Source organism: Phyllostomus hastatus, unplaced genomic scaffold, assembly GCF_019186645.2.
Source record: "Phyllostomus hastatus isolate PE091 unplaced genomic scaffold, TTU_PhHast_1.1 phas_contig_147, whole genome shotgun sequence".
In the NCBI taxonomy this organism is placed as follows: domain Eukaryota; kingdom Metazoa; phylum Chordata; class Mammalia; order Chiroptera; family Phyllostomidae; genus Phyllostomus; species Phyllostomus hastatus.
Window position 1 is genome coordinate 2410665 of NW_025333603.1, and position 22472 is coordinate 2433136.

General features: G+C 40.6%; 1 protein-coding gene across 10 annotated transcripts in view; it reads left to right on the forward strand.

Moving 5' to 3' along the window:
• The window catches only part of DAB1 (DAB adaptor protein 1), a 1094329-nt gene that overhangs the window by 816923 nt on the left and 254934 nt on the right, over positions 1–22472 (forward strand). For all 10 annotated transcript variants that reach the window (XM_045857163.1, XM_045857172.1, XM_045857182.1 and 7 more), the window contains one exon: positions 11879–12081. In XM_045857163.1, the coding sequence (XP_045713119.1) occupies positions 12015–12081 (67 nt within the window). In that variant the 5' untranslated portion in view covers positions 11879–12014. The remainder of the gene's footprint in view (positions 1–11878; positions 12082–22472) is intronic.

Genomic DNA, 22472 nt, shown 5'->3' on the forward strand with positions numbered 1-22472 from the left:
ATCATTCTGATGATTAGGGCATGGACATCTTTGGAGGGCCATTTTCCTGCCTACCACCAGCACTGACCACTATGTGACAATAACCACTTTATATTGATTATACATCATTTACCACACACGGCATTTGTCCTGTATTCTCAGGGTCATCACATTTTGCAATGAATGCATTTGGGGGAGTTTAATAATGGGCCCAACCCTACAGGACTATGGAGTGGGGTCATGCTGGCCCTGAAGGTGCTTGTGAATTCTCTTAGCCCATGTGCTTGTTTCTCAAACTTTGCTCCACACTCAGATCACCTGGGGGAGTTGTTAAGCATCCCAGTGCCCAGGTTGCAGCAGTTAAATGAGCATCCCATGATGGAAAACAAGTATCACTATTTTTTCCAGCTGCTCAGGTGCAATTTCGAAAGTTTGGGAGCCTCTACACTGTGCTACCTTATGGCTCACTTGAGTTTTGTGTGCAAGGAGAAGGGTGCATGTGAGGCTGGTGTGCAAGGGGGAGGGTGCATGTGGTCAGGGAAGCCTTCCTCATGGAGGGTACCTTGAACAGAGATTCAAAGGAGTTTGCTGAGGTAACAATGAGAAGGGTGTTTCACGAGGAGGAAACAGTTTTTCATGTTGGTGATTTGTGCAGGATTTGCCCAGTGTGATTGAATTTCTATGTTTCTGTGAAAAGGTTGAAATAAATGCATTCACAAATGAGGAAACAAACAAAAAAGAGTCCCTTTGTCAGAGTGCACATCCCCTTTTATGGCTTTAGGAAAACACTGCCCCATGGTTGTCACTGTTGTGTGTGCTTTTTGTGAGATAATTGTGGAAATTGGGTTGATTCCCGTCAAATACAGATCCTTTTGTGGAGAAAACTTGAGCCATCAGTGTATCCCATTTTACAGTAATTGAGATTGGACTAGCAGATCATTAGCAAAGCAAAGGACAATGATGGGAATTTTCCCCCCAAAGGAAGGTGGTAAAAATTAGATGTTTGAGAAGAGAGAAAAGAATTCAAATAGGATGTCAGTAATGAGAGAAAGCATGCTACCCATCTCAGGCCTCTCTGGGCAGAGAGAAGGTGGCATCTCTTGGTGGAGACCTCAAGTTGGGGGCCAGTGGGAAGCGATGTTGCTGGGGACCAATGGACATTGCAGCCCAGACTGTCCCTGGAATGGGGACAGCTTCAGGATAAGCCCCTGCTCAGGGCCACCCTTGAAGCCAGACAGCTTGGGAACATCTGTTGCATCCTCTCCAGTCTTGCCACATGCAGATGTTGGCCTGTGTTCTTTTTCCCATCATCACCTTTGAAGATAATGAAATGCAACTTATGGAAAGTAAATAATGGCAATGTATGTTTTAGGAAAAATCAGCAGATGAAGCTGCCAAATGAGGCATTTGTTTATTTAAAATCCTCTTCACAGGGAGGGCCTCATTAAATACTTGCCTTTGTTTCCTGCAACACCCTGGGGCATAATAGTAGTTCCCTGTTGCTAGAAGACATTGTAGAGGGAATAGGTGTGCCTGTAGGGGGCGATCCATTGTGAAGTGCAAATATAGTGGCTAGTGGGGTTAAAACGAGAAATGGCCTCCTAACTGAAAAGCCCATGAGGGAAATGCCCCCCACTACTGTGCTGAGGAACAGGGTTGAAGGCCACCTGAGATTAGTGTCAACCCCTGGGAGGGTATAGCAGCCTTGAGCCCTTGATTCATCTCCCTCTGTACCTCCAGCTTGCAGCACAGGCTCTGCTGTGCATTGAGTAGGTACATAGGAAACGAATGTTGAATTGTTTGATATATAGCATCTGAGATTTATTTGTTCAATGCTGAAGGAGTTGAGGATGTTTGTGTTTTTACTTTTTTTTCCTGAAGATTCATTTAGCTGGGACATCTTTGGAAAGGAACATTGAAGAACATAAGGTTTTATTTTAGTTTTTATAAGGTTCTAAGCGTAGTTAGTACCGTTGCTGTAGCCATGCCCCAGCTGTCCTCCCCACGCCCCATATCTCTGGCCTCCAGTCCCAGATGCATCCTGGGCTGACATCTTGAAGGAACCTGAACTCTGTCTGCCGCTGCCTGTTAAATCACCCTGGTGGCCCCTTGTCACTTGCCAGTAGTCACCCCCCCACATAGGAATAATTTTTGAAGTGTGTGTTTGTTATGCAGCAACATATGAACTTTTATATAGAAATGTACATGCATGTGCTACTGTTAGTCTGCATATTAAACTAATAAGCTATTTCCTGTTTTATTTAGGTAAGAGTAATTATAAGTACACATAGCAGCGTTTGATTTCTTCACCCCAGTGGATTTTCTCAAGTATTCCCTGAGCTGCATATTCCATTGTTGGAAGACTGTAGGGCCTACAGGATCCCTATTTTACAGATGAAGAAATTGAGGCTGAGAATGGTTATGTAGCTTAAGTGCCCTCATATTACATAGGGAGTCAGTGGTGGAGTCAGGAAGGATTCTGACCCAGCCCCTGCTTTTAAGCCCTTGCAGGAAGGTGACAGCTTCCTGCTTTAGGTTCTGCCACCTACATTCCTGTAAAATCAGAGGTGAGGGTTTTAGAAAATTGGGTAACAGTAGGTCCCCAAGTATTAAAAACACTAATGGAATTATTTTAGGTTTATATACTTTTTCTTTTTTCTGATACTCTTAAGAGTTTATGTAATGAATTTTCATGGTGCAATAAATACTTTATGAAACTATGTGATCCATTAATGAAATGTTCATAAGTATACCATGTTGCTGTCACATAAATTCCTTTAAAATTGCTGAAACTTGGTTCTGGCTTCTGTTAGCCTTGAGTTTGATTCTTCAAAAGCCACATTTTGTTCCTCCTGTTATCACCTTGCTGAAGACTGACTGATGCCTGAGTAAATACAGTGCCTGCCTTTGGGAACATAGCATTTTGTTTTCCCAAAAGTACTTTCACATATCTTTCCCTTATTCCTATTCTTTTAATTCCATGAGTTATATCCAGCATTATCCCATTTTTCAGATAAGTAAACTGATAAAGTGCTTAATTTTTTAAAAAATTCTAGAGCTTCCCCTAGAAAAGCCAGACTATCAGATACCTATATCCCACTTATTTATTTTTCAATTTAGTTCTTAAAAGAAAGTATGCATTATTCATAGAGAATTTAAAATGACTTGGGTGGCATTTTTGACCCCACTTAAAAGCATTAGTACTAAATTATGCTCTCAACATAAGTGAAAGGACACTGAAAATTCTGTTGGGCTTTCTATAGAAACAATGTGATTTTAATGCCCATGATAACACAGGGTGTTGACTTTATGAAAGCCTGTAGATACTTTTTGTTTCCATTTGTGGTTCAAAGAAAAAAAACTTTGAACACAGACTTTGTGAAAGCTGCAGCCAGTCATATTTCCTTCTTTGCTCTGGCCTCAAGGTATCTCAGAGATGGATTTGTAGCCTATCTTCGCCACCATACAGATTTTTTTTGGATGCCCTGTCCTTGTTTCCGTGCTCATCTTCATTTTCAATCTTTCTGTTCCCCTTCACTTAAGTTTTACTCATTTATTAACTTTATCCTGTTATTGAAAATGTCTTTCTATGAAGCTTTCTGTAAACTGCCTGAAATTCTTTTTCTTTTTTCCTAATGTCAAGTAAACATCACCAACAAACAATATAATGAAGATGAGCTCTCTGGTCAAGAGAGGTCTTCTGAATCTGATTTTTCTCCCCTTTCTTGACACTCACAGTTATGGCAAAACAGTGCTGACTGGGTCTGTAGTAAGATTGTTAATCCATCATCTCTGTGGGCTTCAGAGTTTTAAAGCCAGGAATATGTTCTATCAATGTATTATTTTTCTTGAAGGGTTTGAGCAAAGTTAGTGAAGGCTCTGTGTTCATTATGAGGGTGGTGGTACTTACAGTAGAGATAGGTGTAGTATTTTTGAGTGTTATTCTGCAAAAGTTCCTACAGCATTTGTACTTTAACACCCTGAGCAGCTTTTAATAAATGTTGCCGTTGGGTTCTAGCAAAAACATACTCTTCTTATTTTCTTGTCTCTGAAAGAACAAATAATGCAGAATGAGTGAATTTTAGGCTTTTTCCAAATGGGCTAGATCAGATCAGTAGCCCTTGACATATTAAAAACAAAGAAAAGAAAAGAAAAAAGGAGAGAAAGAAAGAAAGAAAGAAAGAAAGAAAGAAAGAAAGAAAGAAAGAAAGAAAGAAAGAAAGAAAGAAAGAAAGAAAACAAAAAGAAAGGAAAGAAAAGGAAGGAAGGAAGGAAGGGAGGGAGGGAGGGAGGGAGGGAGGGAAAGAAAAGAAAAAGAAAAAAGTCTTGGCCGGGTAGCTCTGTTGGTTAGCGTGTCTTCCCAATATGCCAGGGTTGTGGGTTTGATCAGGGTGCCACATGCAAGAAGCAACCAATGAATGCATAAATAAGTGGAACAACAAATCAATGTTTCTTGCCTCCTCTCTCTGTCCTCCCCCCCCCCCCCCAAAAAAAAAGGTTTGCCAGGTTAAAGCCATAGTCTTAGGGATGGAGAGGGAGATGATCCAGGGAAGGCTGACTTCCACTAAGTAATTAGAGGTCACTGTGATCTGTGGGGCAAGTAGCTGACAGTCTTAGTAGGCAAATTCCTGGCATGGAGGCATAGTGTGGAGAGGAAGACCAGAGCTTAGGAAAAAAGTCCAGGCAGATATGGGGTAAAGTTAGAATCTGTAATGAAAACTGACGAGCATAATTTTAAACTCAGCTAGCTTTGGGAATTAGGAAGCATGCTGTCTAGGTAGTTGGAATGGGTCTGTCCTTAAAAGAAAAGAGGCCAGAACTAGCTTTGTTACACATCTCTGTGTACTAGAGGCTGACCAAGCCTTTTCCTTCCTTTTAATTTTTTAAAATTTGCAAATCTTAAAATTACAGGAAAAAATTTAAGAATATACAAAATACCCTATTCTCTCTATTTAGACTCACTTATTGCCTCATCATCTATATATTCTCTTGCTCTTTGTGTATATGCATGTATACACACATATGCACACATGGACATGTACATATGTGTATGTTTTTCCCTGAATCATTTGAAAGTAAGGCACATATCTCTTAGCCCTTTATTCCTAAATGCTTGGTGACTGTTCCCCAAGAAAATGTACATTTTCTTACATAGACACAAGAAAGATTAAATAAATTTAACATTGATACAATATTTTAATCTAATTTATCTATCCATATTCAAATTTTATTAATTAGCCCAATTATTACCTTTGTAGCATTTTTTCCTCTTCAGTACAAGATCCTGTATAAGTATTGTATTTAGTTGTTGTATCTGTTTAGTTTCTTTTAATCTAAAATATTTCTACAGCCTACCTTTGTCTTTTATTACTACATTTTTCAAGAATACAGTCCTTTCTCCGCATTGTTAAAAGTATAATCTGAATAGATTCCTGGCCAGAATACTACATGATAGAGATATGTTCTTCTCAGGGTATCACATGATACTCATCTGCCCTTCTTTGTTAATGCTAGTTTTGATAAGCTAATTGAGGTGTCATTTACTTTCCCTACTGTATATCACAAATTTTTCCCTTGCAGCTATAAACAGTGAGCGAGAAGACACTTAGACATGTAAATGTCTTGCTTCTCATCAAAATTTGCCCTGACTTTAGCATTTATTGGTGATTCTTGCCAGGTTAAACTTTATTTTGATGGCTGCAAAATGTTAATTTAATATTCCATTCCTCCCTTTGTATTTACTGGGGTTACCTGTTCTACTCTAAGACAGCCCCCCCCCTTGTACCCCATTTGTTTATCTGTCATCAGTGTGGATTCATGGATTGTTGTTTTTTCAGTAGTTTATTATTTAATAACATCCTTAACTCACACTGGTGTTTAAACTGTTCCAGGCTAAGACAGTGAGAGCTCCTTCAGAGTGGCTTCTGTATCCTTGTGACTTTTCCCCAACAGCTGTGTTTGTTCAGAACGTGCCCTTTCAGGAATAACAAGATATTTCAGGATCATCTTACAGGTGCCCTGCCCCAGCTGTGGGATCACCTGTTTCTCCAAGAACCCCCTTGTTCCTTTTACTGGGGAATGGTATTAGAAACCAAAATCTAGGTATTAGGTATCACATTGTTGCTGGGATATCTTTTGTTCATAGACCCATTCAGTGGACAGAGCTAGGGGACACATGTATATGTACACACACACAGATGCATGCATGTTTATGAACCACAAGTTCACCCTGAAATCTCCAATTTGTAGTCTATCCCACAGTATTCTCTCCCACCCTCCCTCTTTTTTTAATGTTCCTTCTTCCAGAACAAGAACCTTAACTCTCAAGAGTGTCAAAATGTTTACTCCTCTGCACAATCCTGTAATACATCTAAAATAGTTTAGTAATTGCTTTGCCCATGATACTACTCAGAAAAGTCAGCTAAGAGTTTGAGGTTTGTCTGTAGCTCCCCCTGACCAAACCCTGCCCCCAAACTGCATGTAAATAGTCAAATTCTGTGTTAATAAATTATTTGGATTAGTTCTTTCTCACTCATCCCTTCAGGGATTGTGTTTAGGAAGTTCATTTGAAATACAGTTGGATTAATTTGTTTCAGTCCACTTCTAGTTTTAGCCTTCCCCCCACTTCCCATCCACAGTAACTTACCATATTTTTCAGACTATAAAACACACTACCCACCCCCAGCCCCCCCCCCGCCCCTGAATTTGGGAGGTCAATGCAGTGGCGACCCTGCTCCTGCCTCCTGTGACCCTGCTCCACTACTACCACCCCCTAGCGAGCCAGGCAAGCTACATTCAGACTGTAAGACACACCCCCATTTTCCTCCCAAATTGGAGGGTGTGTGTCTTATAGTCCAAAAAGTACTTTTTTCCTGGGTATGTAGAACATTAATATGCTTCCAAATGTGGCATTATACAAAAAGCTATGCTCTGGGCAGTGGCCGTATCCTTCTACCTTCTACCTAGTCACTCAGTCACTTCACCACCCAGGATCTCCCCATGTACAAACCCAGCTTCACTCTTTTCTGGTTTGTTTGGCCTGTGTTTCTTTTTGTAAAGATAAGTAGAATTATGTCTCTTCCTTTCTTACATGAAAGGTGGCATGCTGTAGATTGAGCTAGGTTTCTGAATTACCCAACGTTCACCAACCTTCCAAATCATCCCATGTTACTGGTAAGAAAACTGAGGCTCCCCTTCTGCACTGTTGCAAACCTTTGTGCCATGTTGATAAATGGTCTGTTTTTGGTGCTTGACAGGTTGGATGAACCTGGTTAAAATGTCCCAAACCACCAAACATGGAGGTAGTGGCATGCACCCTATAAGCTATGCAGTCGCTGCCACTCAAACCCAGAGTCATGGTTTTGGGAAGACTGCCTCCTTTTCATCTGTTTTTACAGCTGGGTTGTCCCTAAATTTAGATTGGAAACTGTAATATTCTTAGCATATCACATGAGGCTTAACTAAATCAGGGTGTAAGACTTGGTGGGAAGGGTCTTTTGGTATTTTTTTAAATTCAGGTGAAATTCACATAGCATAACATTAACCATTTCAGTGTTTACCCTTCAGTGGTGTTTTGTACTATCATGGTGTTGTGCAACCATCACCTCTGTCCAGTTCCAAACCATCTGCATTACCCTCAAAGGAGGTCCTGTAACCAGTAAGCAGTGACTCCTCCTCTCCTACTTCCCCCAGCACCTGGCAACCACCGGTCTGTTTTCTGTCACTCTGGATTTATCAATTTTGGATATTTCATGTAAATGCAGTCATGCAGCATGTGATGTTTTGTGTATAATGTCTTTCACTTTGCAGGCTATTCTTGAGGTCCCTCCATGTTAGGGCCTGTGTCAGTGCTTCATTCTTCTCTTTGGCCGAGTGGTGCTCTATTGTACAGATACACCACACATTTGTTTGTTTGTCCACCAGCTGGTGGACATGTGGGAGGGTTTTGACTGAAGTCAGGAATAAGAGTGACTTCCACCCTGCCTTGTGCTTCATAGGAGTCATGTGACCATGGATAGGCTACGAAACTGGCTTGTGCCTCACTTTCCTCATTTGTCAAATGAAGATAATATCTAACTTTCAAGTGGTTGAAGGATTGAATAATATATGAGAAGTTGATAAGTGTACTACTTGACAAATCATGGGCCCTCACAAATATTAGCTTTTTAACTATAGAATCATATGAGGGGAGGGGTGGTTGGGGAAGAGAGCATCCAAATTTGTGTTCTAGTGTGCGCTGGTTCTGTTATAGCTGCTGAAACCTTTGTACTTTTATTTTTAAAGTCCTATCTGTTTTCTCTGCTTGTGGTTTGGTGTTTTCCCCACCCCCAATCACTGAACATGGATTTTACATTTAGAAGCAGTTCACTAGATGAAATGTCTGTAGTGGAATGTTACATAATTCACATTTAGATTTGAAGAGCTCATTATAAAAAACCTGACACACTTCAGGAATATTAAATTACTGCAGATTGTGTGGGGCAAGGAAACATTATTGAAGCATTTCAAAATTCTAGGCGAGCCTGAACTTAACTGATAGGGTTTCACAGCTTTTGCTGGGGAAAAATGATTTGAGTTGTCACATGGTTTCTGGCCCTAGAGGACTTTAATCTCCTTAATTACAAAGAAACGAATTTCACAGAACTTCACAGCATTTGCTCAACCTCTGGCTTTTGGAAAATTAAAAGGGGATGCCAGGGCCCTGGCTGTGGTACATTCTTTGTACTGCAGCTTCTTTATTTAAGTTTTTATTCAAAATGTGCTGGTTTCCTTTCATTATGATACAGGGATGTACTTCAGAAAATCACAAGTAATGCATATAACACTTAAACACAATCACATTTTGTCAAACAAGTGACGCTGGAGATACCCGTGGAATAGGGACAGGTGCTGTATTGTGGCTTGCAAAGCTGAAGAGGAGGGAGGGGCCCACAGCCAGCCCAGTTTATACAGTGACTTTCATGGCTCTGGTCATACTTGGCTGACGGATGGGTCAGCCCCACTGTTCAAATGCCACCTCGGGGCTGCTCAGGAAACATGCCTCTGCTATATTTTTCTGATGGCATCTAGAACTTCAAAATAAGGAATATGGAAAACAGTGTTGGAGTTTGCCTTTCCTGAAATTGTGTAAAATCCATATATTTCAACTTATTTTGTATTTTTGGATTAGGTACCTACTGTGTGCAAGGCCAGCATGATGGGACTAACTTAGATTCTGTTATTTCCTGCAGTTTGTCCTTAGAAAGCAGATTTAACCTTAGTTTCCTCTTCTATAAAAGGAAAGTGATGATAATATGGACTGTGGGCATATACCAGCCACGTGATCTTCATCAACTAATATTGGAAACTGTTACTGCCTAATATTTACCAAGTCTTGCCAGGTAATGTGCCAGGCACTCTTTCAAGTGTGTTACATATGTGATCACACTTAAATTTGCACAGCAGCTTTATGAAATTGATATTGTTATCCCTGTTACACAGAGAAACTGAGGCAAAGAATGGTTGAATAACTTCCTCAGTATCACATTGCTTGTAGGTGGCTCAAACTATAAAGCTGGGCAAACATAAGATCATAGCATAAATAGGGAGAGATTCCATTTAACAGAGGGATGAGAACATCTCTCTGCCTGAGATAAGTCTTTGAAATGACGCTTGAGGGGGTGTCAATAGAATGCCGATGTAGACTTGAGATATTCTACGGAGGGGTAACACAGGAGAAAATTGGGAAAGATGGAAAAGTACATCACCTCCCTACTGGACTTATGATTCCTTTCATTAGTTTTGTTGTTGATTTCAAGCCTCCTGGTACATACTGGTCCTTCTGCCTGAAACAACCATTCATTCATTTTATATGCATTTATTGAGAATCCATTGGTCCTTTTCCTTCATCCACTGGGCAGAAGCATCTCTGTTCAGGATCTCATAGGGTAGGGCTTCTGCTCTGTGAAGCTCTGTTGACTCTTCCAAGCAAAGGTGTACAGTTGGTCCTTTGTGCCCCAGAGTGCTAAGTACTTGCCCGTTTTCCTTCTGGTCCTGTGTATTGCAGTCCTTCACATGACTGCCATCTCTGCTGGACTGAGCTTCTTGGAGCACAGGGATCAGGCTTTGACATGGCAGTCATGGCCAGCATGGTTGCCTGGCTTCAGTAGATAGCTGTTATGACAAAATGGTATTACTATTAAAGTTAATTATGTCCATTTACGACTGTTGTCTCTCATGGAATGTTCTTTTTGGGGATGGGAGAGGTTAGGCTAGTAGCGTGGTGCAGATAGATGGTACGACAGTGGCAAGAAAAGTCCTCATTGCCCATGAATAGTTTTATGGACCCCATTCTGAGAAAATAATTTTTCATTTTCCTTAGATGTATCCTCTAGTCCGGGCAACTTTCATTCAGGGTTAGTGTCTTAAAAAAAAACAACAGCTTGTTAAAAAACAAAAAAAAACAGGTATCTTTGGAGAAGGTAGATATTTCCCCCTTTAAATGTTAGTGTAATTTTTACATGGCTTTTATATTAGACATCTAGTTAAGCCACCATGATTAAGGGGTTTGGGCCATTATCCTTTTTGAGCTGAAACTGGCATTTAAGGACAGCCTTTTCAGATTAAACAGTCCTTAGATCTATGCGAGGAGCTGAGAATTGGCTGCACAGATTGAAGATCCATTTCTAGTAGCCTGATCAGCCAAACTTGATCAGAGCCTTGACAGCTTAAGCTATAGTATAATATTATCTTAATATTATTTAAAATTGGAGAACTAATGAAATGCTTATTTTCAACTAAACTCTCAGATATAACTGTCAGGTAGTCCCTGGGAAAGAGTGTTGACTTGACACAGGGAATACATTCATTCAATTTAATGAAATCAAATGAGATAATGTATGTGAAGCAGTAGCTGAGGGCATAGTACATAGTAAGTGCATAGTAAATACTAGCTGTAATTGAAGTGGTTGTATTATCATTATTATCTCTTCCCAGCAAAGTGTCTGAACTTAATAGTACCCAGCAGTGTGTGATGCATATATATTAAAGAAAAAATGAATGAAATGTGTGTTTGCCTGCCTCTTTTCTTTTTTGTCTTCTCTCCCCTCCTCTCCTCTTCCCTCCCCTCCTTTCCTCTACCCTCCTCTGCCTTCCTGTCCCTTCCTCTACCCTCCTCTCCTCTCCCTCCCCCCTCAGCTCCCCACCTTCCTCTCCCCTCCCTTCTTCTCCCCTCCCCTCCTCTCCCTTCCCTTCCTCTCACTTCCCTTCCTCTCCCCTCCCCACTCCTCCCCTCCCCTTCTGTCCCTCTCCTACCCTCTCCTCCCCTCCTCTCTTCCTCTCCACATTAAATGCTTGTCTGCTCTTACACCTTGGGGAAAAGCTAACATAAAAATTGGCTTACTGAAAGTTTCTCAGTCCCATTTGTCATCTTACCCTTGGAACCCAATTGTATGTCACCTCCATGTCCCCTCTGATGCTGGCCAGTGAGGGGCAGACCACAGGTCACTTCTTCATGATCTGCTTTAGCTGCCCAGGCTCTGATCAAGCTTGGCTGATGGATGGGTGCCCCACTGTTGGAAATGCCTGCACGGGGCTGCCCAGGAAATGTGCCTTGGCTATATTTTCTGGGTGGCATCTGGTGTTTGAAATAAAGAAACATGGAAAACAAAGATTTGGGTTTTGCTCTTCTTGAGAACCCAGAGTTCTGAAGATCTATTCTGAGTTCCTAGTTGGAGGAACAGTTTTGCAGCTAGGCCTCTCCTTCCCTTGGCTGTGAACCCTGTCAGTGAGGGGCCCAATGAACTCATGCGAGCAGTTCGTACACAGAGACCAAGACTTTCTTGTTTTGTCTGTTTGGAAGTTTATTTCCCCCCTGATTTTAACTTCAAAGGGGTGATTATTCTCTTCCCTTGATTTGCAGCACTTGGAAGGAGTGAATGAAATGTGCAGCTCCGGGAGTCATTTCTGAAGGGAGGAGTCGTTCTCTTGGAGAGGAGTCCTCCATGAGCCTGGCCGAGGCCCTGGATCTGTGTGCAGTGGACTAAGGATTTAGTAGGATGTCAACTGAGACAGAACTTCAAGTAGCTGTGAAAACCAGCGCCAAGAAAGACTCCAGAAAGAAAGGTAGGGCTGACTGTGTTCTTTTTCTTTGTGGCTGCTTGTCTGACAGGACAATGATTTTTTGCCTGTGCAATGATATATCATCTATCTTTGTGGTTGCTTACTTTTTTAAAAAGTCACCAGCATTATTGGGTGTTTTCCTTTTTCATTCATAGTATAATATTTTAATGATTCTCCATTATTCTCTGGGTAAAATCCAAAACTCTTTTCATAACATATGAAGCCCTTCCTGATAAACCTTCTTGCCATCCCTCCAGCAACATCTCTGCCTAAGCACACCCCACCCCTCCTGCCCCTTTTTAACCCTGTTTACCTTCCATTCTATTGAAGCTGACCTTTGCATAGACCAGTGCTTCTCAAAACTCCAGCTTCATCAGTCACCTGGAAGACTTGTTAAATCACATTGCCAATCTCATACCAGTTTTGGGTTCCCTAGGTCCAAGATGGGGTCTGAAACTTTGCATTTATAACAAGTTCCCAGATGATGCTGATGCCTTTGGTTCAGACACCAGACTTTGAGAATCACAGACTCTTGTTCATTCAGCCTGAAATCCTTTCCTCTCTCTCCATTTTTTCTAGGTGTACTCCTCCTTATTGTTCAGGTTTGAGCTTAGGTTGTATCTTCTGAGGCAGGGGTGGGGCTCTCTTTATGCCCTAAATTGAGTTAGTTGCTCATTTGTTTTGCTTCAGTAGCACTTTGTTAGCATCTCAATTTATTGAAAATTTCCTGTGTTTTTCTTTGTCAACTCTGCTGTTTACTGCTTAAGACCTAGACTTCTTGTTCACCCTTTCACTCCCAACACTTAGAAAGTGCTGCCACAGGGAAGGCACAGAAATGTCTGATAATGAAGACTGGCATGCATTGTGTGATAATAACTCTATCCCTTCTTATGTTTCCTGAAGAATTTGGTCCTGTTGCTTTACGACCATGCCTTTCAGTGTCTCCCTGTTGTAAGTGGATTCAAGCAACTTCTCCCTGTGTGTGAGTGTGTGTGTGTGTGTGTGTGTGTGTGTGTGTGTGTGTTTTCTCCTGTGGTTTCAGTTCTTTTCCTCCCCTGTCTTCTCAGCGGCATGGAGGAGAATTGATAGAGCTCTATTTCAGGTCTTGAAATCTGCCACTATGGGCTTGCAAACCCAGATGCCCCAGGTTGCTTTGTATAGGCAGTAATTTGTTTGCAACTTCACTGTGTCTGCCCTGTCATGTTTTGTGATGGCATTGGTCTGACATTCTCTGGGAACAAGGGACATAAATGTAATACATATGCCACTTTTGGACAGCCAAAACCCCAGGAAGGACTATAAATTTTGCTTTAGATCTTGATTTGAAGCACAAATATTTTTGAAGCAGTATATTTTATTCCCTAAAACTTAATGTAAACCTTGTTCTTTATGCATTGTGGTCTAAGCATAATAGAAGAAAAGCAAGTAGGTGAGCGAACAGGTTTTTGGAGAAGAGCTGCATGGAAAAAAATTGCAAATCCTGGCATGTACTAGAATTTAAATACTTTTTTCAGTGCAAACTAACAAATTATATTTTTTCTTCAAATTTAACCTTTCCACTAAACTTGTGCTCTTGAATGCTTAATGCATTAAAAATTGTATCTTAGTGCACATCTTTTCATTCTTAATTTTAACATGCAAAACCAGAAGTATTCTAAAGAGAGGATTTAGGATTTCAGGACATTGGCTTAGTTGAGGATTTGGAATGGGAATGTGAAGGTGACCTTTTTATATCCTTCTCATCTTCATAGTCTAAGAAGCTCTAAAGCCAGCACAATATATATGCAAGGAGAGTCCTCTAGTTAGTGGCAAATACCATGAGTCTGGGCAGGTCAATCTCAGTCAAATTCTCGCTATACTACATTTCCTAGCTATATGACTTTAGAATATTACTTCACTCTCTGAGCCTCAGTTTTCTCTCCTATAGAATGAAAATATACTATCATAGACCTCAAAGCCTCACTATGAAGATTAATTGAAATAAGAAAACACTCAGTCTAGTACTTGCCATATGTTAAAGACTCAACAAAGTTCAGCTTGTTCCTCCTTTCCCCCTTTTCCCTTCCCTCATTCTCTCCTTACCTCTTCTCATCCCCTTCCTTTTCTATTATCTGTCTTCTTTTCTCTTCTCTCACTCCTTTTCTCTATTTCTCATTCCATTTGTACCCCACTCCTCTTCTTTGTCTTCCTTATCTTTATCATCATCATCATCATCATCATCTTACATTGTTTTCTCTTATACCATTGTAGAGCCAAGGGATTATAAAAAGTATATAGCTGATTTGTCCCAGAGCAAGATTTTAAAAATTGTTTGTAATTATGCAACAGTGATAAACCATCTTTTTTTTTTTTAGATTTTGTTTATTTATTTTTAGAGTGGGGAATGGAGAAAGAAGGAGAGAAATATCAATGTGTGGTTGCCTCTCATGTGCCCCCTACTGGGACCCTGACCTGCAATCCAGGAATGTGCCCTAACTGGGAATCAAACCAGCGACCCTTGGGTTCACAAGCTGATGCTCAATCCACTGAGCCATACCAGCCAGGCCTTTATTCTTTTGATAAATGTGTCTGGCCCGAGGCACCATGAACACACTCATATACTGAAGCAAGAGAGAGAATGTGCTGGTAATAGGGTTAACTTATTTCTTATTCTTCAGTTTTGGCTATGGGATGGTCAATATTCCATTAAACAGATATTGGTAACTGGGCCAAAACAAGTAGAATTTTAAAAGAAAATAAACAGTTTATATATTGATCTTTAGTCTTGAATACAGTTGCTTTGCTAAACTCTTACTAATACTTTCTTCAACTCTTTGATTTTCTATGGAGGCAATATATAACCCTGTAAGTAAGTTTCTGTCCTCCTCTGCAATCCTTAAGTACGTCTTTTTCATGTCTTACTGCATTGGTTAGGTCTGTCAATACAATATTTAATGATAGTAGGTATCCCTATCTTGTCCTGAAACTAATGGAAATGCTTCTAAATTACCTGTAAGTGTGATGTTTAAGTTTTTACTAAAGATTCTTTATTAATTCCCCTTCATTTATCAATTTTCAGGAAGCATTTTTTAAATGTTAAATTTGCATGTTGAGTTTTATAATGTGCTTTTTAATATTTATTTCAATGCATATTTTTACTGTTTTAATTTGTCTTGTGGTAGTGGATTTCACTGATAGACTTTCTAATCTTCATTTCTGAGGTAAATTCTACCTGAGGTTCATGTTGTATTTTTCTATATGTGGGTTTGATTTATTGATATTTTACTTAGAATTTTGATATCTATATTCATCAACAAGATTAATATTTAACTTTTTTTTTCTTGAATAGTCTTTGTGACTGGTATTAGTCAAAGTTTATATAATGCTTTCAGTGGCGAGGAAACACTGAATAATATTGAGTCCTCTTTCTGGGAAAACAATATTTATTATGTTTATGATTTAATTTGACTTTTTTTAAAAGCTATACATGCTTATTACTAATAATTAAAAAAGACACAGTAAGTGTGCATAATCCTATCAGTCAAAGTAACCACTATTAACATTCTAAGTTACCTCCCTCTGGACTGACCTTTTTGAGGTGTTCGAGTTCATACTATTCACACAATTTTATGTCCTGCTTTGTTTTGGACTTTAGATCATATGGACGTTTCTCATGTTACTACATTATATTATAGACTAGAAGAGATTTTTTTTTCTCCTCTTGGCAAAATTCAGATAGTTTCTGGGGCAGATATTTTGTTTCCTAAAAAAAGAATACCTCACAACATGGGTCATCTATTGTGAGAAAGAGAGGCTTGAGGGAAGTTCAGAGGTCCTTTCGAGTTTCCCACAAAACTTTCACCCTGATTCTTAACCCAGGCCATTGAAACCAAGTCAGACCATTTTAAATGCAAGTCACACAGGGGCATATTTCACCATAAAATGAGTTGCTAGACAGGCCACGTATGAGCCGTAACTACAGTGTTCACAATTTAAATAAGGTAAGGATGAAAGTAGTGAGAAATGAGGTTGTTTTCTTCATTTTGTTTTTATTGGATTGTGTCACTGCACATATTGCTTGTCAAATGGTGCATATTCCAGGAGTGGAGTTGGATGGAGAACTAGAGGAAGAGAAAGTATTTTTTCAGGTTTGTTACCTGACATCAAAGGGGAGAACAGTTGACACAATTCTTGTTACTTGTAATACCGGCATTGGGCCACCCTGTGGAAGCCTGTGCGGTGAGGAATGGATCCCATCCCGAGCACATGCAGACATTTCTGTGGGCAGTGCCTGGAGTTTTCAGTCCGCACAGTCTGGCAGCTTAGTGTAGCGGAAAGAGCATGAACTTTGGAGCCAGACAGACCTGTTTTTTTTTGTTTTGTTTTGTTTTGTTTTGTTTTTTATCAGTCCTTACCTGAGGATATTTTTTCATTGCTTTTAGAGATATAGGAAGGGAGAAAGGAAGGGAGAGAGAAACATCTATTTGAGAGAGTAACATTGATTTATTGCTTCCTGCATGCGCCCTGACCAAGAATTGTAGGTACCTAGACCAGTGATTGAACCTGCAACATTTTGGTTACAGGAAAATGCTCTACTCAGCTGAGCCATACTGGTCAGGACCAAACCTGGTTTTTAATATTAACTCTTCTATTGGCTCTGCAACCAGAGATGGTTATTTAGCCTTTTTCAGCCTTGTCTTTCAGGGTATGTATAGTACTTGTCATCAGAAGACCAAGGGGTGTTTCATGGGTAAAGGGCCAGCTTGGATCTGCACATGCCACTGGCTTGGCCATGTTAGTTTTTCTGCCCTTTTCCTTCTGAAATCACTGTTCAGCATTGTCTCCTGATTTTCTAGAAACACCTAGAACTAAACTTATTTACCTTCTTTGTTTCCGTTAGAGTTTTACCCAAGAATTTTGAGTTAACAACAACACTATGCTTCCTTGTTATCTCCTCCCAGAAAGATCTGGCTGTAAGGATCAAGGCTCCCACGGGCCCAGGAGAAGCTGGCAGTAACGTGGTGGCTGCCTTTGCTTTGGGGCCGAATCACACTGAGTTTGAACCCTGGCTGTGTGCCTCAGAAACTGTGAAACTTTTCAGAGGTTTCTTTCAAAATTGTGGTCAATTTTTGTTTAGAAATGGTTTTAATACTGCCATATGCAGGGTCTTGATCCTGAACTAGTCAGTCAGCCTGGAAAAATAATCCCTGTTTATGGTGTCCTATCACTTAGGAGCGTATGAAATACTGTTGTTTCGTTCTCCCATTGGATCCTTCGAGTTCTGGGAGATAAATTTAAAATATATACAGGGTTGGCACAAATAACACCTCTCTTTTTATTACAAAATCTTTTATTACAAAATCATAAGCCTGTAATTCTGTAATGTAACAATATCATACTCAAGCACACCATATGGCATTTTGAGTGAAATGTTCAAAATAAAACTATAAATTATTACACCCATATTATTACCCTACCAACCACACTCAAGCAAGCCTTACTTCTGCTGGACCCTGTGCATTTTTATCAGGCCCAAGAGACAGAGCTGCTGTGGCATCTCTTCTGTCCACTGCTCTTGAGCTGCAGGGGAGGCAGCCGGAGGTCAGCCAGGACAGTACCCACCACTCTCTTCACTCCTCTCTCTCAAGTCACTTCCACTTCTTGAGCTTTAGTTTCCTCAGGCACTAAAAGGATATAGAAATTATATTTGCTTGGCCAAATTTGAAACATAGAGGAGGCATTAATTACTCAGTTATTTTGTCCATAGACATTTACCTGGCCCCAGCCAAGAGCCCTGGCAGCTCTCAGTGTCCCAGGGAGAGAGTGACACCTGGAAAGGGGGTTCTGACTCCAGTCCATTCTTGTGCTTCTGCCTTGAGAGACTCTGGATTTTTATAGATCTCCTCCTTCCCTGAAAAGAATTTTTTCTCTACTTTTCAACTTTTATTTATTCTCAATCTATTACTATTTATAAAATTGGTTTAATTTTTACTCCAAATTTGTACTTTTTTACATGTTTTTAAAGATTTTATTTATTTATTTCAGACAGAGGGGAAGGGAGGGAGAAAGAGAAGGAGAGAAATATCAGTGTGTGGTTGCCTTTCATGTGCTGCCTACTGAGGACCTGGCCTAAAATCCACGCACGTACCCTGACTGGGATTTGAACCCATGACCTTTTGGTTCTCAGGCCGACACTCAATCCACTGAGCCACATCAACCAGGGCCAAATTTTCACTTATTAATTAAATAGTACTAGTTTCTCATAATAAAGACAATTCTTATTAAAACCCTTTTCATTTTTTCCTGACCAAAAGCAAGTAGATTTCATCATAGTAAACATGAGTAACACAATACTCTGAAAGCCTGTATGCATTCAAACATGAGTGGGTTCTCTACAAGATGAAGTACAAAAATGGTTATTACGGATTAGTGTTTGGGGCTGACCAGAGCCTCTTTCTCGTAGATGTCTTAAGAGGACAATGACATGATTACAGTCACTTAATTGGTGAGTGACAGAGTCAGCACTGGAACCCAGGGATGACTGGGCTGGTGTTACTTTAGTCCAGTAGATTTCAAACAACTTCTTTTGTTAGGAATAGCCTCTAAGTATGTTTCTTTCTTTTTCTTGACATTGAAGACTCCAGAAAGAGCCCATGTTTAAGAAATAGGGAACATTAAGTCTGAGCCAAGGCTCAGCACATTTTCAACTTACATGTCTCAGGCTAGCTACTTAATCTTTCTGAGCCCCAGCTTCTACACCTATAAAATGGGAATACCAGTACCTATCTCAAAGTGTTGTAATAAAGATTACGTGAGTCAAAAAGGTAAAACACCTGTCACACTGCCCTGGCCAGGTGGCTCAGTTGGTTACAGCCTCATCCCATACACTAAAAGGTTGCAGATTTGATCCCCCATCAGAGCATATATGTAGGTTGTGGGTTCGATCCCAGGTAAGGACACATATAGGAGGCAACTAATTGATATTTCTCTTTCACATTGATGTTTCTCTCCCTTCCTCTCTAAATTAGTGAATATATCCTCAGGTGAACAATAAAAAACAAAAACAAAACACCCAACACAATTCTCTGTACATGGACTCTAGGTAAGGAATTTTTCTCTTTTTCCCCATCTGTCTTGCCAGCCCTGAGAGGCAGCACTTCTCTTAGTGCTGCCAGATGTAAAGAGAGGTAGAAAGGACCCTTTTCCCCAGAGCTGCATGGGCTAATCAGCCAGTGAGAAAAAAACTGGTCCATCTTCAAATGGATGCTTGTTTCAAGAACAACTGGGAGAGTGGACAGGAAATACCAAGGAAAATGGACCGTGTTGTCAAGCTACAAACATTAATTAATAGTCATCATTTATTGTGTGCTTCCTGCATGCTGGCCATTTTAGACAAATTGTCTCTAATGAGCACAAATGTTACATCACTTTATGGAACACGTAAGAAAATGTTCAGAGAGATGAAGGGATTTTCCCAGATCATGTGTCTTGTCTGCCTAAGCTAGAAAGCATGAAGTACTCCCAATATGAAAATCTGTGCTGTTTTGCCTTAGTGCATTCTATTGGGTCCACCCTGTGCTGTGATTGGGTTGGGGAATATGAAAACAGTTATAGGGGCTCCACTGATTTTCGGGGGTGGGAATGGAAGCATGTTAGCCACATCATGTAGATTTATGGCATCATTCTGTCTTGGCAGGCATTTGGAGCTTGGTGAGCTAATCACTTTCTACTGACTCCGTGAGTTGCAGGCTTTGGAAATTCAAAATCAAGGATTTAATTACAAGACTACATAAATTTCTCTGAGGTTGATCCATAAAGCTCTTGGGCTAAAGGGTTTGGGAGGGAGGGAGTCTTGTTTTAGGTCAAGAAGTTCTTACTTAATGGTAAGACTGGCTGTCAAATTGTATGATGTGTGGCTGGGAGAGACTTCTGTATTCTCTCTGAGCACATGGTCTTGCATTTATTATGGGACACCTCACTCATTGTGGTCATTTCATGAAGAGAAACTCATTTTAGGTTTCACTGATGACTTTTTTCAGGGCCTTATTTTAACTGGTTCTGACTCACAAGAGCTCGGGCTTTCTTCAAGTCCTGCTTCACACCTCGTTTCCCCCTTGAACTTATTTTATAACCCCAGCAGCACACCACACAGGACAACACACCGAGCAAGCTTTTTCAGATCTCATCTTTGTCACCTTTTTCGGTCACTTTGCCACACTTAGCTGCACTGAGCTTTAGGTCCCAGGTCTTCCTCACCCTGTTCACTTGACTAACTCCCAGTCATCCTTCAGTACTCAGCAACCATTTGATTGGGCCATCATCTTTCACACTTGGAGTTTCAGAAATGCCTTCAATTAATTAATCATTGATTACCTGCCCCTGAAACCTCCTAAATATCTCTCAAATCCATCATTCTCTCTCTCTTCGCTGCCCCTCTCCCAAAGATGGTTTAGGTTGTCTGGATCATCCTAGCATCCTTCTAAGAGGTCTTCACATCTTCAGGGTTATCCATCTCCAAGCTATTCTTGACACTTCTCATTAAAGTGAAGCTCTGATCGGGTCCCGTCTTTGCATCAGACTTTTTAGTAAGCAGCTTCTACTACCCCAGGATAAAGTCCACACTGCCTATCTGGCTTCAAAGAGGCCCTATCTGGTCTGGCCTCTCCTTATCTTTCCAGTTACATCTTTTGCTGCTCTTCCAAAATGCTTCTCCATTCTGTGGCTCAACTGAATTAATTTCAGTTCCCTGATCCTACCATGTGATTTTTCACATTTGGAATTCTGCAAGTGCTTTTTTTTTCTTCTGGGAATATGTGTTTTATTATTATTTTCAAAGCTGATTCCACTTTTGCTTTAGTTTAAAGTTAATATGACTTTTCCCAAAAATGCTTTGGTGATTCATTGCAAACCACCTTTATGATCCCCAGTTGCAGGTTATGACTGGTCTGTGTGCTCTCAAAGCACCTCATTTTGCCCATCACAATACATTGTCTTAACTATCCTTTTATTTCTCTTTATCACTCACTAGGCTGAGAGTTCTGTGAATGCAGGGACTATGTCTGTCTTGTTAGGCACTTAACTTCTCTCTCCACACTCCTCTAAGCACACTTAAAAGATGTGGGTATGCAGCATTGTTTGTTGAGTGAATAAAAGAGTTAACAAAGGAACTTATGATAACAAAGCCTCACCTGACTGGAGTTGTGAGGAGTCCATAGCATCCTGTACTTATTCAAATCGTCACACTTGCCACATTTTCCCTATAATCATTTGCTTATTTCTCTGTGTTTGCAATTAGCTATGAATTCCTAGCACAGCACTCACATGGTAGGTACTAAGTAAATGTTTGTTGAATTAATTATTATAAAGTGCGAGGGAGAATGATTTGCACAAGGGGAAAGAAAATTTAAAAACACTGACATTTTCCCTAAATGCTGGCTCTGGAGATTCTTATCATGTTGCACGGAAAATTCCTCCATTCTGTGAACAATTTCTCATTTTGTGATGTGTGTCCAATCACGTCTGGTGCCATAATTCAGCATGATGTGGGCCATATTGGTAGTAAGAGCTGTGAGATTTGCCATATTAGTTCATCCCACTGCTTCATTAAGCTCAGTGTGCTGCCTCTCGAAGTGGCTGGGCCTGAATTTTGATGTTGGGGAGAACAAAGCCCTGCATAAGAGCCCTCCAAGTCCCATGAGTCAGGTAAGGGTACACTCCTTCATGGGGTCGGAGAGGTTTCATCTTTGCAGATAATCAGTAAGTGCCCCAGAGCAAGAAGGGGTTTTATTATCTCTATGGATTTGCTGAGCAGATGATGTGCCCAGGTGTGCTGGAAGTCCAGCAACCCCCTCCTATTGCAACACAGCTTCTAGGATGGTCAGGGTACATGAGTTGCAAGCCTGAGCGTTTCTGCAGTCCATCAAGAGAGCACATACAGATCAAAGGCAAAGGAGAGGGTGGAGTGGAGGTGAAAGAGGAAATAATGCCTGTTCATGTTACCTCCTTTCAGTTTGTAATCAACCTTTAGACAAGTATTCCCATACTGAGGCTCGGAGGGGTGAACAGCTTTCCTGAGGCCACACAACTTGCGACTAAAGAGAACTATTTGCATCTAGATCTCTTTGACCACTGAGACTGTCCACATGTTTAGCACTGGTCTAAGCTGCTCCCTACTGAATGGCGTGTCCTCTTACCAAGTATGAAGTAGTGTGTACACTAAAAAATGTCTTCCTAGAGATTCCACTGGTACCACCATGAGGCTGAGATGGCCTCAGCAAGAGAAAGGAATGATGACAAAATATGGTGGATTAGAAAGGGAGTTGGACAAGCATAGGTGCCCTCGCTCTTCATCTCTCTTGTCTGCATGCAGCATGTGGGACGTTGTCACACACAGTGGCTCCACGTGGTTGAGAAAG